The sequence below is a fragment of the Oncorhynchus mykiss genome, chromosome 21, assembly GCF_057628025.1.
Source record: "Oncorhynchus mykiss isolate SJ-2025 chromosome 21, ASM5762802v1, whole genome shotgun sequence".
NCBI classification, from domain to species: domain Eukaryota; kingdom Metazoa; phylum Chordata; class Actinopteri; order Salmoniformes; family Salmonidae; genus Oncorhynchus; species Oncorhynchus mykiss.
In genome coordinates, this window is record NC_143042.1 from 42369608 (window position 1) to 42380671 (window position 11064).

General features: G+C 39.2%; 1 protein-coding gene across 33 annotated transcripts in view; it reads left to right on the forward strand.

Moving 5' to 3' along the window:
- Positions 1 to 7985, forward strand: part of LOC110500605 (receptor-type tyrosine-protein phosphatase delta) — a 612371-nt gene extending 604386 nt beyond the window's left edge. For 31 of the 33 annotated variants that reach the window (XM_090214671.1, XM_090214666.1, XM_036958032.2 and 28 more), the window contains 3 exons: positions 608 to 762; positions 1301 to 1436; positions 2665 to 7985. In XM_090214671.1, the coding sequence (XP_090070797.1) occupies positions 608 to 762; positions 1301 to 1436; positions 2665 to 2733 (360 nt within the window). In that variant the 3' untranslated portion in view covers positions 2734 to 7985. The remainder of the gene's footprint in view (positions 1 to 607; positions 763 to 1300; positions 1437 to 2664) is intronic. The other 2 variants (XM_090214698.1, XM_090214699.1) reach the window with 1 other exon arrangement.
- Positions 7986 to 11064: the final 3079 nt, after the last annotated feature.

The following is an 11064-nucleotide window of genomic DNA, read 5'->3' on the forward strand; positions in this document are numbered from 1 at the left end:
AAATGAATATATGCAGAAATATATTTGAGGGAATTATGACATGTGTCAAAGGTGTAAAAACAAATACGGAGCATGGCAGCCTTGAGCCGCTGGGACTTAATTCCATCAAAGGCTTACACTGATAAATGGTGCAGGCTTCTCCTTTGTAGTGTGTGTTACACTGGAACCTCAATGGGATTGCTTCCCCTTATCAAAGGGATACAATATCACTTAAGTAATGCACACCCTCAAAGACAGCTTTTCAAGAGCCTGCCAAAGCTCAGGCACATCAAAGGACTTAGCGTCTTTACTATTCATATTTTAATACAGTCAGGTGAAAATTACAGATATCTTTAGTAACAAACACCTGTCTCTGGTGCTTATAACTTTGTGCCTCGCGGCTCCCTGATTCGTTAATGACCGATATTGATATCTTCAATGGAAAAGCACACAAAAGACAGCGTCATTACTGAGGCATATCGAGATTGTCCGTTTTCTTTTTTTCCTCGACTATCTTCTTATGTGGCCTGTTTGTCAAGTGCTATGTACAGGTTGTCTTGACTTCATCCTCTTGGCTTGACGTTCCATTCAAGTGAACACACTGTATTCTCTCTCCCTATTTGTCCAGGACGGACAGTCACGGACGGTAAGGCAGTTTCAGTTTACAGACTGGCCCGAGCAAGGAGTGCCAAAATCGGGAGAGGGATTCATCGATTTCATTGGCCAAGTTCATAAAACAAAAGAACAGTTTGGCCAAGATGGGCCTATATCTGTCCATTGTAGGTAAGGAGCCACATTCAAAACAATATTTTATGGAGTTTTATATCATTTACAAACAGTTTATAATGATAAGCAAGTACAATAACAGACCACAACGTTTAATTGTATTTAAAAGATTTAGCTCAACTTGCAGTGGAAACAGTGGTGCTTAACTTTGATCTTACCAGGATAAACGATCAGATTAATGATCTATCCAGACATTAAATTAGCTCCCAGACACCCCACAGCAGTCCTGTGAGATATCATGGCAAGTGGGGAACATTAATATATAAACAGTCTAGTGAACAAAGACAAATAATGCAGTTTGTTTATAAATAGTCTAGTCTAGATTGTGTCGTTTTGTCTAGACTGTTGTTTTGTCGAGACTGTGTTTTGTCTGGTCATGTGTTGTTTAGTCTGAGCACGTGTTGTTTTGTCTGGTCATGTGGTGTTGTCTGGTCATGTGGTGTTTTGTCTGGTGATGTGGTGTTTTGTCTGGTCAGATTGGAGGTTCTCAGACTGTTAATTTTCTGTCTGATAATCTTTGTATTGTTTCTTGCAGTGCTGGTGTGGGTAGGACCGGTGTCTTCATCACCCTCAGCATCGTATTAGAGCGAATGAGGTATGAGGGCGTGGTGGATATCTTCCAGACAGTGAAAATGCTCCGGACACAGAGACCGGCCATGGTGCAGACAGAGGTGAGATACCCTGTTTACCTGTACTTTATACACTAACTATACCAAACACTAGGAACACCTTCCTAATTTTGAGTTGCACCCCCCCTTGCACTCAGAGCAGCCTCAATTATTTGGGGCATGGACTCTACAAGGTGTTGAAAGTGTTCCAAAGGGATGATGGCACATTTTGACATCAATGCTTCCCATTGTTGTATCAAGTTAGCTGGATGTCCTTTGGGTGGTGGACCATTCTATTTAGACATGGGAAACTGTTAAGCGTGAAAATCCCAGCAGCATTGCAGTTCTTGACCCAAACCCCTGCTCCTGGCACCTACTACCGTTCAAAGGCACTTACATTTTACATTCACCCTCTGAATGGCACACATGCAAAATACATATCTCAAGGCTTAAAAATCCTTCTTTAACCTGTCACCTCCCCTTAATTTACGCTGATTGAAGTGGATTTAACAAGTGACATCAATAAGGGATCATAGCTTTCACCTGGTCAGCCTATGTCATGGAAATAAACAGATGTCATTAATGTTTTGTACACGCAGTGTATACTATTAACTATTAGGCAGGTAACAACCCACAGCTATTTATAAGTAGTACGTCTCAAAAAGATTTACCATGTGCTGGGTTGAGCAAACAACCCACAACACCACACACTTAGCATTTAAACGGAACACACAGGATTATCCTTGAATTGAAATGACTGCAGTTACCCAGCACAGTGAATTATCAACATAATCTGTGCACTTATCAGGTAGCCACTTCTCTGTTACATGGTGAAGTCAGCAGTCATATTGAGTCAGCAGTCATATTTCCTCTGTGTTTTCACAGAAAGACTGTGTATACAAATTGATGCTCATCAGATACAGAATTCCACTTGCCGTCTACAAAATATCATTTGAATGGATGACAGACAACTGTTTCCAAGATCTATAGAAAAGATACACAATAGCTTACAAGTGGTTCTCTGAAATTGCTTAAAAGCAGCAATCTTCTACTCTGTGGTGAATTAAGTACATTTTTATTCATCTAATTTCTGAGCAGCAGCAAATGAAAATGTGAACGTGGCAGACGGAGAAAGAGAGAATGATTGAGTCCATGGAAACTAAAGATCATACATATGGAGAGAGACAGAAAAGAAAGACAGAGAAATAAACAAATGAATAGGACCTGGTTGGAAAATGGTGACAAACATTTTGGACCAATGACAAATTTTACTCCTCTCCTTTCTCCTCAGGATCAATACCAGTTCTGTTATAGAGCTGGTTTGGAATACCTTGGAAGCTTTGACCACTATGCAACGTAAGAGTCCCTCTCCCGGAGGAAAAGCAGAAGGCCCTTGGACAACCCCAGCGAGCCTCTCTTCTGAGCCATAATTTCCTGCTTGAGAAAGTACTTCTTAACTCCTAACTAAAGACTCAGTTTAGGTCTAGATTCAATCAGATCAAGTGTTAACCGGCGATAGCAGACACCCGCATAGCAGATGTTTTGGCAGTGTCGGAGGTGGAACTGCGTTGGAGCAGTCAAATCGGTGAGCAGCTGCTCTTGCGAGCCTTGTCATGAAGCCACACCCACCCCACTCGCATTAGAAGTTCAGAGCGAGAACGTGTAGGCTATATGGAAATAATTACACTCAAATAGAAAAATCATTAAAGGAAATAATGAGGGTTTCTATCATCAAAATGGAGGTGTAGATTTTATCTCACATTCCAGTGTTCCAACTTGTAAACGAGGCTGCATTGGAATTCTGTTAATGCGACAACATTCAGGCCATGGCAATGCCCACTTTAGGTGTAATGCCGGGAGCCACCTGTGAATTTGACAGCTCTAACGCAGTTCCACCTCCAACACCGTCAAAACAACCACTACACGGATGTCGGCTAAAGCGGATCTGATTGAATAGAGCCCTAAGTGTTAGATGTGAGACACAAAAATTTCAAAAAAATCATAAAGATTATTCCTGGAGGACCAAGTGTTTCCCAAAACCCATGGAACTCATCCTGACACGGGAAACAGAGAGGGAATCCTGACTGTTGAAGCATCTTATGGAATTATTTTTTTTCTGTTGCTTCAAGGATTCGTCTTGGGTTAAAAAATACTGAAAGAAACACAAACAAAATAATAACACAACGTACTATTACATCGACAAGTAATGCATCATATTACGAACCACAAGAGAGAGAAATGGAGGCACACAGAATGGCTTAAAACTTGATGCACATTGTAAAGAGACATTTCTGTTCCACAATCAAACGACACAGAGACATCTATCCTTTGAAAAAGAAGACACCAGTGCTTGGTCCACTATGAAAAAAATACCCCGTTTCCTGTCGCAACGTTCATCATTTAAAGAATTGGGGGGGGAAAGGGGGAATGTTTAAAGATATATGAAACAAATAAAACCTATTGATTTAGTTTTTTAGTACTTTACTATACAGTTGATATGTGCTTTATTTTAAACTGTGTGAAATTTGATTTCCTTTTTTTATTAACAAAACGTATCACTCGACAAAGTGAATCAAACAAAGTATTTGCGTAATCGTTCACTTTTCTCTTCCGAGTTGTATTTTTTTAAGCTGTAGAACTGTTCTAATGTATGCACCGTCATGCAGAGAAAAGTCTTTGCTCTTTTACTTATTCTTGCAAATTTTTTGGGGTTTGTTTGTCTCAATATGTGCAGTCCTGTATTCACACTACCAAATGTTGACTTTGCTACAGGTTTTTTTTTTAGTTTTGTCTTATTTGTCCAATATCGGATACACAATAACTTACTTACACACTCATGCGATAAACTGGGGGCTTTGTGGAATCAACAGGGATGAGCAAAGTATGAAGTTGCTGCTACCGATTATCTTAGTTCTTCCATGTTAGAATGAAGGTAAAGATGAGCACCTGATGGATAAGATACGTGATATATACATATTTATGGTATATAGAAGATGACAGATATGAATGATATATGAATTATAATATGATCATAACCTATAACATATGTCTACTGAAATAAAGTACATATATAAAACGAATGGATTGTATATGAAAGAGTCCATAATGAGATGTCTATACTTTGGGGGAAATTAAAAGATTTTTCACTGGAATGCACATCAGTAGGACAAAACGTAATCAGTGCATATTTTCTTGTGCAATAAATAGGTGTATTATGAATAGGGTTCATATGGATACTTTGTTAGTCATGACATTGTTGTGGTGAGGCATGTAGGTGGGGAACGTGTCACTCGACGTATCACCAGTGCATTTAGATACGCTCAGAAAGTTTGTAGTTCCATAGCAGGGGGTCGCTTAGACTAAGTCAATGTTCCACACACTAGGACAAGGTACAAAGACGTCACTTTCTTCTTGAGGTGTTAAAACGCTCAACAGCGTAACATGTTTTCATTTTGCATTTAGAGTGCCTTATATTTCTGTCTGTTTTTTTATAACGTTCATTTAACACATTATTGTAATATTTGAGTAGTCCATGCATATAGTTCATATAACTGTATATTTCATTTCTATCTTAATTATTCATTTGTTACATAATATGAAATTATATATGCAAATACGCACATGGCAAGGCTTTCTATTTTCAGTTTCTGTGGCCTTCTTGTGGCTCAGTGAAAATAATTGTAAAAAAATAGCAGAGCATTTTTACCCCCCCATTCGCATTGTCCTTTTGTCCTTTTGTTCTCATTTCAAGTTCTTAAATCTATAAAAAGATCCAGCACTTAATTGGGATAGATGTATATTCAAAGAGAGGCAACCAGTCAATGTGCATTTTAAACAAACTAGGACTATTAAGAATGTTAGGAAAATTAAGGGAGTCAAAGCCAAATGCCTGTTGTCGACACAGACATGCATCATGGGACAATTAGCGGAGTCCATGAGCTTTTACTGAACTTAACAGTGAAAAGCATTTTCTCTATTTCCAATGAGTCAAACGGACTCCAGCAAACGGACACAGTGTACAGTATATAGACAATCAGTATGCCTCAGGCTGGAAAGTATTAGACTGATACATGTATTTGCAATTATAAACAGTTGCAGAAATATACAAACTGTTGGAACAGTTAATTACAAATCTGACAGTACTTAATTGTGTTTTACGTCTGCTAGTGCGGAATATGTACAGTACCAGTCGGAGTTTGGACACACCTACTCATTCAAGGTTTTTCTTTATTTGTATTATTTTCTACATTGTCGAATAATAGTGACGACATCAACACTATGAAATAACACATATGGAATCATGTAGTATCCCAAAAATTGTTAAACAAATCAAAATATATTTTAGATTCTTCAAAGTAGCAACCCTTTGCCTTGATGACAGCTTTGCACACGCTTGACATTCTCTCAACCAGCTTCACCTGGAATGTATTTCCAAAAGTCTTGAAGAAGTTCCCACATATGCTGAGCACTTGTTGGCTGCTTTTCCTTCACTCTGCAGTCCAACTCATCCCAAACCATCTCAATTGGGTTGAGGTCGGGTGATTGTTGAGGTCAGGTCATCAGATGCAGGACTACATCACTCTCATTCTTGTTTAAATAGCCCTTACACTGCCTGGAGGTGTGTTGGGTCATTGTCCTGTTAAAAAACAAATTAGAGTCCCACTAAGTTCAAACCAGATGAGATGGTGTATCGCTACAGAATACTGTGGTAGTCATACTGGTTAAGTGTGCCTTGAATTCTAAATAAATCACAGACAGTGTCACCAACAAAGCACCCCCACACCATCACACCTCCTCCTCCATGCTTCACGGTGGGAACCACACATGTGGACATCATCCGTTCACCTACTCTGTGTCTCACAAAGACACAGCTGTTGGAAATAAAAATATAAAATTTGGACTCATCAGACCAAAGGACAGATTTCCACTGGTCTAATGTTCATTGCGCATGATTCTTGGCGCAAGCAAGTCTCTTCTTCTAGTTGGTGTCCTTTAGTGGTGGTTTCTTTGCAGCAATTCGAACATGAAGGCCTGATTCACACAGGCTCCTCTGAATAGTTGATATTGAGATGTGTCTGTTTCTTGAACTTTGTGAAGCATTTATTTGGGCTGCAATTTCTGTGGCTGGTAACTCAAATGAATGTATCCTCTGCAGCAGAGGTAACTCTGGGTCTTCCTTTCTTGTGGCGGTAGAGATAGTTTCATCAAAATGCTTGATGGTTTTTGCCACTGCACTTGAAGAAACTTTCAAAGTTCTTGAAATGTTTTCTCTTTGCTTATTTGAGCTATTCATGCCATAATATGGACTTGGTCTTTTAACATATAGGGCTATCTTCTGTATGCCACCTCTATGTTTTCACAACACAACTGATTGGCTCAAACACATTAAGAAGGAAAGAAATTCCACAAATGAACTTTTAACAAGGCACACCTGTTAATTGAAATGCATTCCAGATAACTACCTCATGAAGCTGGTTGAGAGAATGCCAAAGTGTGCAAAGCTGTCATAAAGGCAAAGAGTGTCTACTTTAAAGAGTTTATTTAACACTTTTGTTGGTTACTAGATGAGTCCATATTTGTTATTTCATAGATTTGATGTCTTCAATATTTGTTCTAAAATGTAGAAAATAGTAAAAATATAGAAAAACCCTGGAATGAGTTGGTGTATCCAAAATTTGAATTATGTTTTTTGGGTTGAGGACACAACATATAATTTTAACCCCACATTTATTTGACCCTCGCGCTCTTTGATGGCTTTGTGGATGTGCATTCCAGGTGCTTTCTTTCCCTTTTTATTTCAAGCAGCTAAATTGTTTCGTTTTTTTTTTTAAATTAGGTGCTTTTTTTCAACTCTTGTCATAACCGTATAAAAGTGCTATTATTATTTAACCTCGATGCCATATTTTATGTACTTAGTTCCGGAGTCTGTGCACATTAACTGATCCACAACTTTCATTTTGTTTTCCCATCTTGATTTTTTTTATTTCAATTATGCATGGTGAAACATTGCAGAATGGCTGCAGCCGGCCTAATAGGAAGAATTGCACTTTCTTTATCTTTGTACTATGCACTGCCCTATTGATTCTGAACCCAATAATATATTACTTGAACCCATCTGTAAGAATCTCCTTCAACGTTCACTTTGTGTGTATGTAAATAACACATAAAAAGGATCGACTTTGAGTAAAAGACAAAAAAAAAGTTTGTGGCAAAAAAAGCATCCGTGATTATTCCAGAAGACAACTTTCAGAAATTTGTCCCAACCATCTGTTATTAACTAACGTGGCTTCGCCATTCAAGCTTGGAGTGTCATTACAGAAATAAACGTTGTGTTCTCTTTGCTCTCTCTATCTATCTCTTGTCTGGATGCATAGACTGAAATTAATTCATGAAATTGTAAAAAAAAAAAAAGGCTTGTTAAAATGAATCATACAATTACCTCTTATTAGTTGTAAGTGTAAACCGTTTTTTTTTCTGAATGAAAGGAGTGCTTTTTATTTTCTTAATTAGGTTACATTGGTGGCGAAAGAAGTCTGTATGAAAATCAGTTCTTTGCTGACACAAGTTCCATTTGTTATAAATGAATTCTATTAAAAAAGTCAGTGTTATGCACCATGGTCTTGTTTTTTTCCTTCTATCGCAGACTGACTTTGAAAGACTGATGAAAGACATTTACCTGTCACTTTCAGTGTCACATATTATATCCAGAGTTTTCCTCTCAAAAGAAAAAGGGGCCTCATCATGCCATCATTTTTATTGTGCAGTTAACTCTGTCAGTGACACATTAGCTGAAACCTGGGTTTCAATTGTACATCTACCCATGACCACCATTGGAAATTGAAAGGAACAAGGGAGACAATTGAAATTGTAATCCAATACACACCATACAAAGCTTGTGATGGCCAGGTTTCATAAGTTGCAATAGCATTTAATTTCAGCTGATGAATTGCCTGTTTTGTTAGAAATAGATATAGGGAAGTAGTTAGGCCATCGCTGGACAGTCCAGTTCCACTATGCTATCCCAATCGATAGGGGTAGCGGTAGCTGGAGCAGATGTACTGAGTTGATTAACAAGGAGTGATCTTCCCTTTCCCCTCCCCTTTTTGTGTCACAAAGTGGAATGAATTCACACACCAGAACAATAGGCGGACACATGCACCTCTAACGAATCAGTATGGTGTCAGGAAAACAACCTCTCACTCAACAAAACAAGTCAACAAAACAAAAGAGATGATTGTGGACTTCAGGAAACAGCAGAGGGCGCATCCCCCTATCCACATCGTTGGGACAGCAGTGGAGAAGGTGGAAAGTTTTAAGTTCCTCGGCATACACATCACGGACAAACTGAAATGGTCCACCCACACAGACAGCTTGGTGAAGAAGGCGCAACAGCGCCTCTTCAACCTAAGGAGGCTTAATTAAGAAATTTGGCTTGTCACCAAAAACCCTCACAAGCTTTTACAGATGCACAATCGAGAGAGTCCTGTTGGGCTATATCACCGCCTGGAATGGCAACTGCACTGCCCACAACGGCAAGGCTCTCCAGAGGGTGGTGCGATCTGCACAACGCATCACCGGGGGCAAACTACTGCCCTCCAGGACACCTACAGCACCCGATGTCACAGGCAAAAAGGCTCATCAAGGACAACAACCACCCGAGCCACTGCCCGCTACCATCCAGAAGGTGAGGTCAGTACAGGTGCATCAAATCTGGGACCGACAGACTGAACAGCTTCTATCTCATCAAGACTGTTAACAGGCATCACTAACACAGAGAGGCTGCTGCCTACATACAGACTTGAAATCACTGGCCACTTCAATAAATGGATCACCAGTCACTAATAATGGCACTTTAATAATGTTTACATATCTTGCATCACTCATCTCATATGTATATACTGTATTTTAGACCATCTGTTGCATCTTGCCTATGCCACTGTTATTGCTCAGCCATATATTTATATGTATATATTCTTATTTCATTCCTTTACTAAGATTTGTGTGTATTTGGTAGTTGTGGAATTGTTAGATTACTTGTTTGATGTTGCTGCACTGTCGAAACTAGAAGCACAAGCATTTCGCTACACTTGCAATAACATTTGCTAACCATGTGTATGTGACCAATAACATTTGATTTGAATGTTTGCGGACCACCATAATACTATAGATGAAGAAGATTGGCTGGTTATTGCTGATCGAGTAGCCTCCCCGACCCAGCAGGGCTTTCCCACATGTAGGTGAATCCTTTTCATTTGGTATGCCTTTCTATTTTCCTTTTGTATGTTATTACTTTGTCACCATCTGAACATCAATGACCCTGGACCCTTCACACTGGGCACAGACATCAATTCAACGTCTATTCCACGTTGGTTCAAAGTAATTTAATTGAAATGACGTGGAAACAACGCTAAATCAACAAGTGTGTGCCCGGTGGGTGGTGAGTATGCTGTCTCCCCGAGGGACATACACACAACACCCACTGTGCCTCAGACTTCACTTGTTTTTTAATATAAAGTTGGCTGCTTTGATGTTTCAGAAGCACCGTGTGGTAAATAGGCCTAACGTGTTACAATCTTACAGCAAAGAAGCAAAATGGCATGAGAAGAAACTATTTCCAAATACTGAAGTTCTATTTGAGAATTAACTTCAGCTAACGATCCTCTACAGTGAGGAATTGATTTCTGTGCTTTTTTTATGATCATCAAATTGCATTACGTTGATTGGAGGGAAACTTACCTCAGCCACTATCCATGATTAGCACCCATCTGGGAGATATTGCGACACTGCATTAGTTGTGGTTACTCCCTCCATTTAAGGTACAGTGGTTCCTCCTTTAAAAGTCGCGAGCTTGCACTGCGGGACTTAGAAGTACCCAGAGTCACGGCTTCATTGCTCCAGACCACCACAAGGGGGAGTTAGAGCACTCATTATGCATTGGGTCCCAAGGTTTTTATATGACCAATCATATCGAGTGGTTCCAATGATGAATTTTGACGCCAGCCACCCTTGTGGCGTTCTTCAACAAAGATGGCTGACAAAACTTTACTGTGGAACCAGATGTAAGTTGTTGTAACATCATAACGAGTCAGGCAAAACATTTACAATTGAGAGGAATATGTTAGTTAATGTAGAGTTAAACATTTGTGCATATTTTTTTGTCATAAAGTTAATTTACAAAAATCGCTATTTAGCAAGTTATCTGACTAGCTAACATTAGCCAACTAGCTAGTGTTAGGAGAATTAATTTGTAATTCGTGTTGTTTAATGTTTTAGGGACACCTGAGAAAACCAGAAAACCAGGCTGTCGTCTCGTGAAACATTGGATGTAAAGAATCTAGCAAGCTAAAGCATTTATGCAAGATCTCAGAGCGAGTGACGTCACCGATTTAAACGCTATTAGTGCGTTTTCTAGCTAGCCATTTCACACCGGTTACACCCGGCTTGAAAAAAAATCTAAATATACACGTCTCACATGCGAGATATTTGGCGAAATAGACAGACATGCCGATATTTCCCCCATAGGAAACAATGGGAAGACCGCAGAATTCCAGTATTATTTTTGTTGTTTACACTTTGTTGTTTACATTTTAACTATAAAACAAAGTGAGCAGGTCTCATTGCCATCAATAGCGTAGCAGATATTGTGACGTTGAACAATAAGCTGGGAATAGAACGTTCGGAAGGCGAGTTG